The sequence below is a fragment of the Podarcis vaucheri genome (assembly GCF_965113315.1).
Source record: "Podarcis vaucheri genome assembly, chromosome: 8".
NCBI classification, from domain to species: domain Eukaryota; kingdom Metazoa; phylum Chordata; class Lepidosauria; order Squamata; family Lacertidae; genus Podarcis; species Podarcis vaucheri.
Genome location: NC_138766.1, coordinates 38180411 through 38196524, shown reverse-complemented (window position 1 = coordinate 38196524; position 16114 = coordinate 38180411). Strand labels below are relative to the sequence as shown.

The 16114-nt window shown below is 39.9% G+C and overlaps 1 protein-coding gene across 5 annotated transcripts in view; it reads left to right on the top strand.

Moving 5' to 3' along the window:
- ZNF236 (zinc finger protein 236) overlaps window positions 1-16114 on the top strand; it is a 52075-nt gene that overhangs the window by 21412 nt on the left and 14549 nt on the right. For all 5 annotated transcript variants that reach the window (XM_082235247.1, XM_082235250.1, XM_082235248.1 and 2 more), the window contains exons 13-28: window positions 1356-1500; window positions 2602-2862; window positions 3584-3834; window positions 4290-4391; window positions 7487-7638; window positions 8048-8148; window positions 8451-8602; window positions 9178-9390; window positions 9529-9799; window positions 10566-10669; window positions 11527-11892; window positions 12494-12639; window positions 13002-13245; window positions 14314-14493; window positions 15086-15244; window positions 15838-16016. In XM_082235247.1, coding sequence (XP_082091373.1) covers window positions 1356-1500; window positions 2602-2862; window positions 3584-3834; window positions 4290-4391; window positions 7487-7638; window positions 8048-8148; window positions 8451-8602; window positions 9178-9390; window positions 9529-9799; window positions 10566-10669; window positions 11527-11892; window positions 12494-12639; window positions 13002-13245; window positions 14314-14493; window positions 15086-15244; window positions 15838-16016 — 3026 coding nt within the window. The remainder of the gene's footprint in view (window positions 1-1355; window positions 1501-2601; window positions 2863-3583; window positions 3835-4289; window positions 4392-7486; window positions 7639-8047; window positions 8149-8450; window positions 8603-9177; window positions 9391-9528; window positions 9800-10565; window positions 10670-11526; window positions 11893-12493; window positions 12640-13001; window positions 13246-14313; window positions 14494-15085; window positions 15245-15837; window positions 16017-16114) is intronic.

The following is a 16114-nucleotide window of genomic DNA, read 5'->3' as shown; positions in this document are numbered from 1 at the left end:
GCGGGGTCACCTGCCCCAGCCGCCCCACTTCGGAAAGCTGTTCCGAAGTGGGGAGGGGGGGCGGGGACACCTGCCCCAGCCGCCCCACTTCGGAAAGCTTTTCCGAAGTGGGGAGGGGGGGCGGGGTCACCTGCCCCAGCCGCCCCACTTCGGAAAGCTTTTCCGAAGTGGGGAGGGGGGGCGGGGACACCTGCCCCAGCCGCCCCACTTCGGAAAGCTTTTCCGAAGTGGGGAGGGGGGGCGGGGTCACCTGCCCCAGCCGCCCCACTTCGGAAAGCTTTTCCGAAGTGGGGAGGGGGGGCGGGGTCACCTGCCCCAGCCGCCCCACTTCGGAAAGCTGTTCCGAAGTGGGGAGGGGGGGCGGGGTCACCTGCCCCAGCCGCCCCACTTCGGAAAGCTGTTCCGAAGTGGGGAGGGGGGCGGGGTCACCTGCCCCAGCCGCCCCACTTCGGAAAGCTGTTCCGAAGTGGGTAGGGGGGGCGGGGTCACCTGCCCAAGCCGCCCCACTTCGGAAAGCTGTTCCGAAGTGGGGAGGGGGGGCGGGGTCACCTGCCCCATCCGCCCCACTTCGGAAAGCTGTTCCGAAGTGGGGAGGGGGGGCGGGGTCACCTGAAGGCGGTTTCCCTAGGAACGCATTAATTGATTTTCAATGCATTCCTATGGGAAACCGTGCATCGCAAGACGAAAAAACCGCAAGACGAAGAGACTTGCGGAACGAATTAATTTCGTCTTGCGAGGCACCACTGTACCGTATTTAAGGCTTTAAAGAGAGTTTTAAGTTTTAACATTCACATAAGCTAAAGTAACAATAGTATCTTCTTTTCTCCATATGAAGTGGAAGGAAGGGTATAATTACAATAATTACATTTTATTTATAATTGCATTTCATTTAAGAGCAGGAATATAGCTCTATTTGGACAATCAGGATCTTGGCTTAATATGCTGAGATAGGTACAAAGGTCAGGCACCTGCATGCAGCTATGTTACTCCTCCCTTCTTATAAACACATAATCAAGCCAGGAAGCCTCAGTCAACCAGAGCTTCTCGTTGCATTCAGACTGGGAATTATGGTTAATTACTTCTAAGCAAGCCAGAACACAAAGCCATGATTTAAAGATGGCTTCAGTATTCTGGCTGTTTTGGAAGCCCTTCACCATAGGAAGTGTGGTTCCTGACATGCTTCATCATTCATGTGAAGAGCAAAGCAATTGTGGGCGGCTGAAGTTTGTCCATATCTCAGTTTCTTAAGCTAAGAGCATGACAATTTGAAAACAGCTGCTGTTAGGTGTTACAATTGTTTTAGTATTTGAAACTGTCTCAGTTTGATCCGTCTTTTTCTTTCCTTCTCTATACAGGTCTTATCCAGCCAATCCCAAGAAATAGCCAGTTCTTCCAAAATTACTTCAATAATAATTTTGTGAATGAAGCGGATAGGCCGTATAAATGTTATTACTGTCATAGAGCATATAAAAAGTCTTGCCATCTTAAACAGCATATACGGTAAATTCCAGAGCAAAGATGTGGGTGGCTGAGAGAATGTTCTAAAAATTAAAGAACAGGAAATAGTTCTTTCTCTGTATTCTCACATCTGTCCTGTGCTGCTATACTGCCAATATACTTGCTGTTTCACCTTTGTTCCAAAGGCATAGAACATTAAGGTTTAGAAAGCACAAAATACAGAGCTGCAGGAGAGTGTGATTTTTTTTCTTTGTGAGATTAAGAGGGAATCTTCACTTCCCTAAATAGTGCTGACTTTGTCCTGTGAATAGTGAGGTGCCCTGTATACCCAAATTAGATAAATATATTAAAAGAAATAGATGGTATAATAATGTATTTATTGCATCATATAATTTTATTATACGCTAGGGCTCAGCACCCCTAAGTTTAGATCCCCCCAAATCATGATGCATTATGCCTAGCTTATTCCACCCTTCTCCCTTTGAACCACTGATTCTTCCTTAACAATCAGCAATAATGATAAAATAATTTTTAAAGTACAGCATCATGTTTATAACTTGGGCTAGGTAGCAACAAATTTATGGGTTCAATCCTGTAACTGGAAATAATTATAGATGTAGAATAAATAATTACTTTTAGGTTTATATATTTAAAAAACCCAGTTATAATGTAATTTAGTATGACTATATACTAATAACAAACTCATTCTCCAAGTACTTATTTGTTGGCACCATCTACACATAGTAGGAACATACTAGTAGGATTGGGGGAACCCAGAGCTTTACAGAAGCATGTACACATGCACACACCCATCAGAAAAAAATCTGTAAGGGAGAGAAGAGACATCAAAACAATTAAGTGAGGACCAAACATGTTCAGTGAGCACAAAACGCTGGCTAATGCTTTGTGGGGGAAGGCGGAGGGGTGGGTTGGAATGGCTTGAAACTTGGAACAGCAGCATTTCATTCAGCAGCATTTTGTTGCAGGTCCTACTGTGAACGTATAATAAAATACTTAGAAATCAGTTTTGCTGATTTGGGAACAGTTATATGAGCGCCCCTCTTCCACCTGATCATTAATAATCTTGAACTTGAACATTTGCTCTTCCTTCCGTCACACTTTGGCATTTATTTATCTTTTAAGATCACATACTGGTGAGAAACCATTCAAATGTTCTCAGTGTGGAAGAGGCTTTGTGTCTGCTGGAGTATTGAAAGCACATATCCGAACACACACAGGATTGAAAGCTTTCAAGTGTCTAATATGCAACGGGGCTTTCACAACTGGCGGGAGTCTAAGGAGGCATATGGGCATCCATAATGACCTTCGACCATATATGTGCCCATATTGTCAGAAAACATTCAAAACCTCATTAAACTGCAAAAAACACATGAAAACTCACAGGTACGTGCATTTTAATTGTATGCTTTCTACGAGCACTTGATCTTGTATTGCTACTGTCTGCTTGGGCAGCCAACCTTTTCAGTTTGGGAATTTTAAGGGGTCTTCTCAGTGTGCCAATAATGAATTTCTAGCCAACTTCTAAATGAGTGATTGGGGCTGGCATGGTGTCAGCATTTGGCTTGGTCATGCAAGGGTCAGGGCCCCAGCAGTTATACATTGGTACTACTTTTAAAAAACATGTTCAAGGCCTATCACTGGATAGGGAAGCACTAGGCTGGACATCTGTAGCATCTCCCTTTGTCCAGTGTTTGGTCCTGTCTCCAGTCTAGTGTTATTTTGCAATCTTATGTTGGGGCACAGAGGACCCTTAACAGATGTATTTTTTGGGGTGGTGGAGTAGGAAAATGTAGCTTGTGTGGGTCTGGAACGTCACATATTGTAGGACCTATCTCAATGTTCAGCTAACAGTGTCAATGACACTGTTGTCCTTGCAGCTCACTGTTTGGACAGCAACACGGTGCCCATTTTGTAAGTAATATTTTGTTGCAGGTGAACAGAACGAAAATTTGCTATGATTGAAGGAAGATAGGAAGGTAGTCAAATACAAACTAAGTTATTTTGTTATCCTGAGGTTTTTTAGCTAGACACACAGTTAAAAGACACTCCTACTGTCAACCTCATATTTTGTTAGTGCAATAGAACTGTCGTCTTCCTCTTTCAGGTATGAGCTTGCACAACAGCTGCAACAGCACCAGCAAACTGCTTCAATTGATGATACAACAGTAGATCAGCAGAGCATTCATGTTTCTACTCAGATGCAAGTTGAGATTGAAAGTGAAGAGCTGCAGCAAACTGAAGCTGTCACAACAGATCAAGAAACTATTTTAGATTTGGACCAGCAGCAGGTTGTGGACTCGGAGGAAACTGAACTGAGGCCACAGTTGACTGATCAACCACTTGGTCAAGAGGAAGGTAAATGTAGTAGAAAAAAATGGTAAATAAGTTAGTTTAAAGGGAAATTTGTTTAGCAGCTATCCTTAAATGTTGTGATTAGGTTTAATGAACCTGATTTTTTTTGTGAGTCTACTGTTCAAAGCTGCAGCAGTAGCTGAGTAGTGATATGAATGGTCTTATTAATGCATCATTTATTGGGGACAAATCTCAACTCAGTATGAGTTTCAGGCTTTCTTGAACCTTCCTTTCATTGCAGAAAGAAAGTCACATTAGACCCATGCTGCAGCTCATTCATTGAACATGATCGGCATTAGAAACAGATGTGACAGCTAGAAGCTAAATGATACCTTAAACCTGGGTTATGGTTACCACAACAGAGTGCCTAGGCATGCTTTTTATAGCAAGAATACAAAGCTGAAATTTAATGGACTGCAGTAAAATCTTATGTTCATTTTTCACCATTTCATTTCCAGATAGATTTGTGACATCCCAACATGCACTGCAAGAAAATATGAATCAGTTTGAGCAGCAGACTATAGCACAGCAATCATTTGATCAGCAAGCATTATCACAAGGTTAGTAAATGTCTAAATAATACTTTTCAAAGTGACCTATGAGTATGTTTTTGCAATGTTTGAAAACTTCAACAGCGTTCAGCTGCACAGTTACTGCAATTCCAGAACGTCACCACATCTACAGAAAAAGGTTGGTGCTTGTGAAACTGATTGAGTGGAGTTTCAGAGCCAATCTAATTTGTGAAACTACAGGTTTAATTATTTTCTTTTAGGAAAGTTTTCTGTTTTATTCATCTCATAGAAATGTAATGCTAGACAAAGCATGGTTTAAAATCTGTATTGTACAAGATTTCTATTTTACTTGGAATGCTCTCTACAGATTTCCTATTCTTTGAAGGTTATTTGTTATTCCTGGAGCCATTCAGAAATTTTATATCTCAGGTGTGTGTGTGTGTGTGTGTGTGTGTATGTATGTATGTATGTATGTATGTATTGTTGTTGTTTAGTCGTGTCCGACTCTTCGTGACCCCATGGACCAGAGTACCCCAGGCACTCCTGTCTTCCACATATAGGTACATATAAAGAAACATGTGTTTAACTTGATGGACCCTCTCTCTTTGTCTACATATGTGCTTCATTGTTCTTAGTTTGTTTTTTTTACTAGTAAGATAGGAAAATGAAAGTCTGATATTTTAGTTGCATTGTCCTTCCATGATGATAGTTCCCCTGTTGTCAGGGAGAAGGAGGGTCTTGGGGAAAGAGAACATCACTCTGAGGAAAAGGGAAACAACTCCTTAGGAAGGGACTCATTCTTTGGGGGATGAGCAGCTATCCTTGTGCTGAGGATATTTCTCTGGCGGGTGGGGTGGATCCTGGCAGTGGGCAATTTAAACATTAGGAACATATACCTATCCCCTAGATTGCCTGGTAGATAGTTCTGAAATGGAGTCAGTGGTTGTGATACATGGTGGTTTCTTTCAAAAAATGGAAGTCTTGTCTAAATGATGAGAACAAAAAGGAATATAAACTTTGGCAAAAAAAGTGCAAGTGTAAGGGATGCTTAAAAAAAGAATTTGAGAAACACCTTGCTAAGAACATTGAGACCAACATCAAGTACTGTAGTTCTTTAAAATAAATTTTAAAGTGTTCTCCTTCTGATTTCTCTGTCTTGTGATTATGGATGTCAGATTTATGTCCATTTATCCTTTGGCGTAAGGTTTGGCCTGTTTGTCCAATATAGACAGCTGAAGAGCACTGCTGACATTTGATGGCGTACAGTTTGTTAGAAGATTAGAAGATGAGCCATTAAGTAGGCCTGTGATGGTATGTTTGATGTTGTTGGGGCCGGTAATGGTATTACCCGGGTGTATGTGGCAACAAAGTTGGCATCTGGATTTATTGCAGGCTCTGGTCCCAGTTTCCATGTTAAGTTTGGTTGCTGTATTATTGTGGGTGAGGAGGAGTTTAAGATTGGGTGGCTGTCTGTAGGCTATGAAAGGTCTTCCTCCGAGAGCTTGAGACAGAGAAACCAGTAGGAGAACACTTCAGTCTCCCGGGACATTCAATACAAGATCTCAAAGTGGCTGTCTTATTACAAAAGAATCTCAGAAATAGACTTGAAAGAGAAGTTGCTAAATTACAATTTATCACTAAACTGAAAACTATGGCGAGACCTGGTCTGAACAGCAATATTGGATTCTTATCCCATTACACAGGCTAAAACGATTCTTGGTCCTTTACATACTGTCCCTTTAAAAAATCTCTTGGTTTTTCTTTTACTTGTGGGACTGTCACTAACGGACTTACCATACCCATTAGCCAATCACCCATTCCCTCCGATCCCTCTCATTATATATAGGGGTCTGATGACTTCTGTTTCAGAGTATCTGAAGAAGTGTGCATGCACATGAAAGCTTATATCTAAAACTACTCAGTTGATCTCTAAGGTGCTACATTATAATTTTTAAATTCATTTGGAAGGAAGGAAGTAAATTTTTATTTATACCTCACCCTCCCTGGCCAAAATCATTAAAACACAATCAAACAATAGATCAGCAGGCTCATCTCAGCTATCTGCCAATCTCCGATTCCCACCACCCTTCTGAGTAATACCCCTCCCCACCTTCTCACTATATAGAAGGATCTGGCAACTTCTGTTTCAGTGTATCTGAAGAAGTGTGCATGCACACGAAAGCTTATACCAAGAACTAACTTAGTTGGTCTTTAAGGTGCTACAGGAAGGAATTTTTTTATTTTGTTTTTTTCAGTGTGAAGTGCTGGTATAACATAAATTTCATGAGAGGAGCAAATAACTTCATTTTGAAGAGGCACAAATATAGTGGAATAGGAATTAGTTTGGGATAATGTTTATGTTGTTATTGTTTGTACTGAGTCTTACATTTTTGTGAAACCAATGTAGATAAAGAAAGCTGGGTCAACCTGTTAGACACATGTACACATAACATTAAATTCAGAATGTGAATGGCTCTGAGCTAATTGAGACTTTTTAAGGAAACTTCAAATTATGAAAAAACTTGGGTGATTATCCTTATTGCTGTGGCTGTTTATTGGATGCCAATAAAGTTTCTTTTTTTCTGTTTTCTTGTAGATGAAGAGGAAATAATTATTGTCTTTCCATAAGTTACCATTGTTTTGTTCTTTATTAGCTATGGTTTGATCCTATTGGCTATTGTATTGTCTCAGCAACACCTAGGATTAAGCTCTACAAATTCCATATCATTTTGGTGCCACTATAATGAACTTTTACCAGCAAGACTCCAAATCCCTGACCCTCCATGGCAAGGAGGACAGGGATTTTAGGATCTATTAATTTGCAAAGGCATGTTCAACCTATGATTTAAAAATCTATGGATCTATGATTAAAAATTGGTGCAAGGTTTTCCCTTACATCCCTTCTTGCTAGGTGAATCGTACTGTTGAGCTGTTATAGTTTGCAGAAAGTGAGTTGCTTGCATTGTAATGGATGAGTGTGAGTTATGTACTGTATAATAATAATAATAAATTGTTCTTTATTAAGGTCTCAAGGTGCTTCACAGGATTAAATCACAATATAAAAACACAAAATACATAATAAAAAACAAAAACAATCCAATAACCTCACACCTAATAAGGCTTTGTCATTTGTCTTTTGGTAGGTTTTACTGTTAATGATGGCTACAGTCAGCAAAATCAATTTCCAGCAGTACAGCAGCTTCAAGATTCAAGCACTCTTGAATCCCAAGCTCTTTCAACAAGCTACCACCAGCCAAATCTACTTCAGGTTCCTGCACCAGATGCTATTAATGTAGTAAGTATTTACTTGAAAGGTTTGTAGTTTTTTTAGCTTTGTGGAACTTGCATTCTTAGGTCAAATATTGCTACTTCAGAGAGAAGAGCTGTACCTCTTCACCAACTGAACATTTTGCCTCCCCACAATGACCTGTAATGCCCAGGACATTTGGGGGAAATGGAAATGGTGACTGGACCTTTGAGACATCAGCTGTTCTATAGTCACCACCTGCAACAGCAAAATAGAGTTAAAAAGAATAAAGAATCTGTCACCTTTGCTAAAGACAAGCTTCCTTTAGGAGTAGGCCATTTTATTGCCACACAACTCTACTTGTTTAAATGTAGAGTTTAGCCATCCTCGTTACATGTTTAGGTGAGTTGATTTTAGTATCGTATTGACAACTGAAAAATTAATATTTGCTTCCCAGACCACCCGCCTGATTCAAGATCAGTCACAAGAACTTGAGCTGCATCCTCAACGCTCTCAGTTTCTGGAAGATAATGAAGATCAAAGCAAGCGTTCTTACAGGTTTTTTGAACTTTACAATTGGCCATTCTTATGTAGCTGTTGAAAGGAAAAGTCCACTCTCTTACTGAACACAGTGGGACTTACTTCTGAGTAAACACAGATTTGCAATGTAAATTGGTTTATGGGCTGAATATATGTCACTGGGAAACATTTAAGTCGTAAATTCATGAACTACAATTCTGTATAATAATATCATTTGTTGCTAGCAGTAAACCAGGAAGCAATGACATGTCATATTTATTTACAGGCCATCATCAAAGTTGACTTTTCATTTCATTCCAATTGAACTTCCATTTTTGTAGGTGTGAATATTGCAACAAGGGTTTCAAGAAATCCAGCCACTTGAAGCAGCATGTACGTTCTCACACTGGAGAAAAGCCTTATAAATGCCAGTTGTGTGGACGAGGATTTGTTTCTTCTGGGGTTCTTAAATCTCACGAGAAGACACATACAGGTGATAAAGCAGTAGTAATATTTGATTCTTTTGCTAGTCATTTTAAGCCTTGTAATTCTCCTATGTCCAAAAGAAGAGCATGACAGGTAAGAATTTCCTTGCTGAATTAAACCAAAGGTCATGTAGTCCGGCTTTCTGTTCTCAACAGTGGCTACTGAGCATATAAGTCATTGCCATCTCCAGAATTCAAAGTATTCTGCCTGTGATACGGAGATCCCATTCATCTGACATGGGTAATGGTTATTGGTAGAACAGCCTTTTAAAATGGTCTAAATTAGAGCATTTGGTGTGGTGTTTAGAATGCTCGACTAAAAATGGGGAGAATCAGTTTCATTCCCCACTCAGCTATAAAGCTGATTCCATGGTTTTGGGCCAGTCACTGTTTCTGCTCCTTGGAGGAAGAGTGGGATAAAAATATAAAAAACAAAAAACAAATTTGTGACTATCAACACGTTTCTGATAACAAATTGAAAGCAAGTTGCTGCTATGTGCTTGGAATTGCACCTTAAATCTGACTCATTGTTGAACATTTTCTGTTAGATCACCAGAAAGCCTATTTGCCCTTTTTCCTTCAGGAGTTAAAGCATTCAGTTGCAGCATTTGCAATACATCCTTTACTACTAATGGAAGCCTTACTAGACATATGGCAACTCACATGAGCATGAAACCATACAAGTGCCCATTTTGTGATGAAAGTTTCAGAACTACTGTGCACTGCAAAAAGCACATGAAAAAGCATCAAACTGTGTCTTCAACGGCAGCATCAGGTGGAGAAACAGCAGGAGGAGGTGAGTTTTCCCCCCATATGCATGAATAATCACTTTGATATTTAAACAGTGTGATGTTCACAGAGGTTGTTTGATTATTTTAATGGGCCTCTAAAAGTACTCTATAACATGTTATTGCTTCTCTATTGAAATATGCAGAAGATGATGATGAGACCTCTGAAAGAACATCATCTAGAAAATCTAGACCTGGTGTTATCACTTTCACAGAGGAAGAAACAGCAGAACTTGCAAAACTCAGGCCACAAGAAAGCGCAACTGTTTCTGAAAAAGTTCTTGTCCAATCTGCTGCAGAAAAGGACAGAATTAGTGAAATCAAAGACAAGCAAGCAGAAATGGAAGCTGAGCCAAAATATGCCAACTGTTGTACTTACTGTCCAAAAAGCTTTAAAAAACCTAGTGATTTAGTCAGGTAAGAAGACCTGCCACCCCAAAGCTAAAGAATACACAAAGCACGTTATTTTTGCAGCTCTGTTTTAATCATTCTGGCCACAGTCTAAAGAATTCCAGCATTTATTGCATGCCAAGTTGTTTATTAACTAATTTCTTAGTAGCAGCTGTTCATATCACATTGGATCCACTTCTGAAATGTGGAGGAGCTTCAAATGTAGCTTGCAATATGGCATGGGAGGCAACAGTTCAAATTAAAAGTGTCTGAAGTCCTACTCATAGGACTTTCGCAGTGATGGTGCCCTGTTTCTGGAATGCCCTCCCTAAAAAGGTCCACCTGGTACCTGCATTACAGTTTTTTCAGCACAAGTTAATACATTTTAATTTGTTATCTTTCATTATGGTTGCTGATGTTAGTATTTAATTGTAATGGGTTTCAAATAGCTTATTATCTATATAGTTGTATATCACTGGTATCTTATATGCTGAGGGGTGGTATAGGAATGTTTTAAATAAATTAAAGCAGTCCCTGGATTGCAACCATTTTATGAAAAACTTGTTAAATGAAAATCTGTGGCTTAGTAGCTCCAGGTATAATTGGACTTGGAAAATGTTTCCAAACATGTTTTTCCAACTTGCTTAGCAAACCACATTTCAATGCTCCTCAATTTTTTTAGACCTAGATGTTTTAATTGCTTTGTAAATATTGGTGTTAGCCAGCAGACATTGAAAAACATATAGTATTCGCATAAGCATATAGTGATTGAAGAACAACTATTTTTGACTAGGCATGTGCGTATCCATACGGGAGAAAAACCATATAAATGTGATGAATGCGGAAAGAGTTTTACCGTAAAGTCTACTCTGGATTGCCATGTAAAAACACACACAGGTAAGCAAGATGTTTTATAATTCCAACTCTAATGAAATGTGCAGGTGAAAAAAACCCCAGGAACATCAAAACACTTGAATTTTTAAGGATGATAATCTGGCTGGGATGTTTGGGTTTTTATGGAATATTACAGCAGTGGGTGGTTGTTTTTAGTGTTGAAGGGTGCTTCCAGATGGAGGTTTATTGTGGAACAGGTGCTGCTAATGCATGTTAGCTTTTCTCACTGTCCACCTGATGTCATTGTCATCAAAATGGCAGCCTGTACTTAAAAAAATATGAATCAGATATATTTTTTTTACTGTGGAAAAACCATTGAGGAAAAATAACCCATTATACATATGCAACCATCACTAGTGTGGAACTGCCATTTCCCCTCCCCAGACAGTATGTGCATGCGTATTTCTAGCAGTTTGCCACACACTGAAAGCATGCTGCAATTTCAACAAGCCAGATGGAGCTGTTTTCTTGAAATCACTGCATTTGTGGGAGATGACTTTGGATACTGCGATCACAGTACATACTTAATTATTATTATTTATTTATATGGAGCTCTTATCAGCTAAATATCAGCCTTGTGCAAAACTTTTGTATTAAACACTTGCTACAGCTGTTCATATTTTAAACCATAAGTTCAGGGACATCCTACATTGAAATATATGTCCTTGCTCATTGTCTCACTTTCTGTGTGGAAAGTGGATTGGGAACGGAAGACAGGAACATGTAGGGACACAATTTTCTGACACAATGTTTGACAGCGGTCTCCTCTGTACACGCTCAACAGAATTGCAGTGGGTCATAGCTGTAAAGAGATTAGGATCTTTTTTTTTCACCTGACAGACTGTTTTCTTACTCTCCAGGTCAGAAGCTCTTCAGTTGTCACGTATGCAGCAATTCATTTTCTACAAAAGGTAGTCTGAAAGTGCATATGCGCTTACATACGGGAGCAAAACCCTTTAAATGCCCTCACTGTGACTTGAGGTTTCGAACTTCTGGACGGAGGAAGACCCACATACAGTGTCACTTTAAACCAGAGGCCAAGAAGGCCAGGAAGCCTGCACCTCGCACTCCGGCTGAGGGACTACAGCCAGTAAACCTTCTTAATTCATCCTCAACAGATCCCAATGTTTTCATCATGAATAATTCTGTTCTGACAGGCCAGTTTGACCAAAATTTGCTTCCACAAGGTCTCGTTGGTCAGGCTATACTTCCTGCTTCAATGTCAGGTAAACACTGTCGTTGTTCTGCTTGGGGTTTGAAGCCTCTTTCTGTTGGTATTACCTGATAAGGAAGAAGTAGGACTATGGTTCATGCTCTGAAAAAGGCACAGCTTGGGCAAGATTCACAGGTTTGGCTCACTCATTGCTCACTTCATCGGCTCACTTGGCTTGAGCAGCGAAGATCACTCTGAGGAGCTGTTGCATGTACATTCCTCTTGCACCCGCACTACCTGCCACAGTTCAGTGGCCCAGTAAGCCAAAGGGAAAGTTTGGCTTGGGAAAAGGTGAAGTGACTGCAAACAAAGCCCCCATCCTTTAGCCAGTCTGCCCACCTAGCTGGGAAAGGAAAGTGGGGAGGGGAACGGAACCGGTTAAAGTTGCCCCCCACCTGATAATCTCCCCCATCTACATCGGTTGCTTTTAGGATATGCCGGATAGATGAAAGGGAAGGGCAGAAAGAACTAGAGGAGAAAGGGAAGGGCAATTATCTTTGTTTACAAGCACTTCTTGTGGGCTGCTTATGAATGCGATATGTTTATCCATAGAAGATAGAACTTGTTGGCATGGCTTCCTGAAAATAAAGGATACTAAATGTTTTCCTTTATAGCTGGAGGTGATTTAACTGTATCCTTGACGGATGGTAGTTTGGCAACCCTTGAAGGAATACAGTTACAGCTTGCTGCTAACTTGGTTGGACCAAACGTTCAAATATCTGGAATAGATCCTACCAGCATCAACAACATTACATTACAAGTATGTTTATCCTGTATTATCTTTTATAAACAAACAGTAAATTTTGCACAGATAAATGCAAAGAGACTGCCTTTGTATATATACTGCTCATGCATATCCTGGCTTATTAAACCATTGGGGGGGGCAGGCTTAGCATTATGTGCAAATGATGTGATTGTAAATAGAAAACATCTTAATAATCTGTGCAATTATCAAGCTTTAGCAAAAACTAGATTTCATAACTTAACTCTTGCTACCATGGTTAGAGTTTTCTTTAAACTAGCTTACTTCGAAGATGGGGAAATACTTTCTCTGAGAAATTCTATAATATTTTGTGAGGAGGTGTCATCTATTTGCATCTCCTATATTCATTTTCTTTTCAGATTGATCCCAGTCTTTTGCAGCAGACTCTACAACAGGGTAACGTACTGACCCAGCAGCTAACTGGGGATCCCAGTTTGGCTACTCAGAACACCTCGCTCCAGACAGCAGATAGTTCAGTGCCAGCAAATGTGGTAATACAACCTTTGTCAAGCTTGTCCTTACAGCCCACTGTTACCTCTTCAGCAAATATGACAATAGGACCTATATCTGAGCAAGAAGCTGTTTTGACTACAAACACTGCTGGTAAGCATGATACAAAAGCACACACTTCCATTTTGAAGGGTTCTGTTGCTAAAAGCTCCCAGAATTATTGCACATTTAAATTTATTTTGCTCATCTTTTCTGTAAGTTTATTATATAAATATTAATTTCAATTTTAAGAGCAAATATATTATTGCCCTTGGCAAATACTGATCAACCATGTATTTCTATCAATAAAGATTTATTTATTTTAAAAAACACAAATTAAATTAAACATGTTCCTGGTTGAGGAACATTAATGTATTTTTAATTTCCTAATTGTTTAAATCATTTACTATGTGATGCATCATTACAGTGGTGCCTCGCAAGACGAAAAGAATCCGTTCTGTGATTCTCTTCGTCTAGCGGTTTTTTCGTCTTGTGAAGCAAGCCCATTGACGGATTAGCGGATTAGCGCTTTTAGCGGCTTATCTGCTGATCGGATCAGCTGATAAGCGGCTTAGCGGCTTAGAAAAAGGGGGGGAGGGGAAAAAAACCAGCAGGAACTCGCAAGACATTGTCGTCTTGCGAGGCAAGCCCATAGGAAATTTGTTTTGCGAAGCACCTCCAAAACGTAAAACTCTTTCGTCTAGCGAGTTTTCCGTCTTGCGAGGCATTCGTCTTGCGGGGCACCACTGTATCCTGAATAAATAGGGTGATTGGGTTCTTTATAAAGAGTTATTTGCATGTACATGGATAAATTCTTTCAAAGGCCTCTCCTAGCCCCCCGTCTGCTAGCACCCTGAAGCAGATGAGGCTGTATACAGTGGCAAAAGAGATTGACAACTACAGACAAAGGGGAGTGAGGATTTCTACCCATTCAGTTACTCCCAAACAAGTACTTGCCAAGACATAGGATAATCTGCATCAAAGTTGGGAACACATCTCTTCTCAAGCATTGTGATTCCTCCTGGGGTTGTTTATATTGCTTTTGTGAATAATTGGGCCATGCCAGTTTAAGTCCTGCTGCTGTGCCTTCTGCTTATCTTGGAACAGGCATCACAACAGTAAATATTAACATATTGAAGTTTGGCTGCTGATTATTATTATTACCACCCTGTTTGTATTTAGGTTCACAGGATCTGTCTCAGGTCATGACTTCACAGGGTATGGTTTCAAATTCAAATGGTCAGCATGAGATTACATTGACAATAAATAATTCGAGTCTGAGCCATGTTTTAGCTCATGCCTCTAGTACAACTACTTCAAACTCATCAGGAACCCCTCAAGAAATTACCCTTACCATATCTGGCAAGTATACTATCCTCATTTTGTGTGTGTAAAGTTACTCTGTTTGTCTGATAATATATGCTTATTACTTCACAAGCCCTGGTTCAAAGATATCCACACACTTTGGTGTAGTGCCATTTATTTTCCCTAGCATATTAACTCTTCCTCTATTTGCTGTTTTAACTTCAGGTTGTTAGCTGTGTTGGTCTGACGCAGTTGAAATAAATTGTCCAGTAGCACCTTAGAGACCACCTATGTTTGTTCTGGGTATAAGCTTTCATGTGCATGCACACTTCTTCAGATACCTTCTTCAGATATCTGAAGAATGCACACTACCCAGAACAAACTTAGTTGGTCTCTAAGGTGCTACTGGACAGGTTTTTTTATTTATTTTGACTGCTGTTTTAACTGAACTCTTTAAAGATGTTTTTGATTTACTGTAATATTAATTTAATATTTTCATTTAATATTTACAGTTTGACAGATTCCATGAGTTTATGTTTCCATAGCACTACAGCTATTTTTTCTTGTAAAATTAGAATATTTTTATGTATTAAAAATGCAGAAGCAAATATAGATCTTCATTGGCTTATAGATTCAATTTTGCATTTAGGCCAGGATCTTATTCAGCATAATTCCTCTGGAGCTAATGAACTGAATGGGAATCTACGACTGGCAACACCAACAATCAATAATCAGTCAGCAGGTGCTACATTAACAATAAGTAATGATCAACTCCTCTCTCAGAGCCCAGTGCTGAACAGTAGTTCAGGTAGGCATTTAATATTTTTTCTCAATAAATCGTATTGTGGCATCTTATTATATTCTGGCTTAGCAGTTTCAGTGAAGAAATGAGAACTGGTTTCTCAAAAACGCCTGATTTCATTGAAGCCCAAGTCATTCAAATGCCTTCCCTTTTTGCTCCTTCCATCAATTGCAGTACATTCTTTTATTAGATTTTTCCATTAAAAATGGCATTGTAAGTTACTTTTATGTTCATATTGTTTCATACTGTTATTAAAATGCTGTTATTTCAGCCTGCCTGAGCAATTTCCACTTGTAAATTATTACAGGCGGCAACCATTTTAGGCCCACCGATGTGCAGGTCCTTTTGGACCCAGAAGAAGGCAGGTCCAGTGGGGGCATGGCACACTTATTACCGCTCCACTGATGCGCACGGCGGCCGGGAACGGAATCTCCGTGTGAAATGGTTGCTGCCTGTAGTGTGTACACGGAACATGGTTATGAGAAGTGGACAGCCATGAGTATTCGTAAAAGTATAATGCTAGGCAGATTCACACATTTCCCAACTAGTAAATTATGATAATTATGTATAGAGTTTTGAAATATCATACCTTTTTACAGAGCTTAATGCATCAAGTGGGAACCTTCCTTCAACACCCCCCATGTCTCAGCCAGCTCAGAATTTAGTAATGTCATCACCAGGAGTCGGAGGAGATGGTAGTGTCACATTGACCCTAGCCGATACTCAAAGTATGCTATCTGCTGGTCTTGATGCGGTGACTCTTAACATCACATCGCAGGTTTGTGTCACAGTTCTAGCCCATTCCTGATACTTGGTACCTGCTAATTAATATTCCAGATACCTGCTAATTAATACCTGCTATAAAACTAGGGCAAA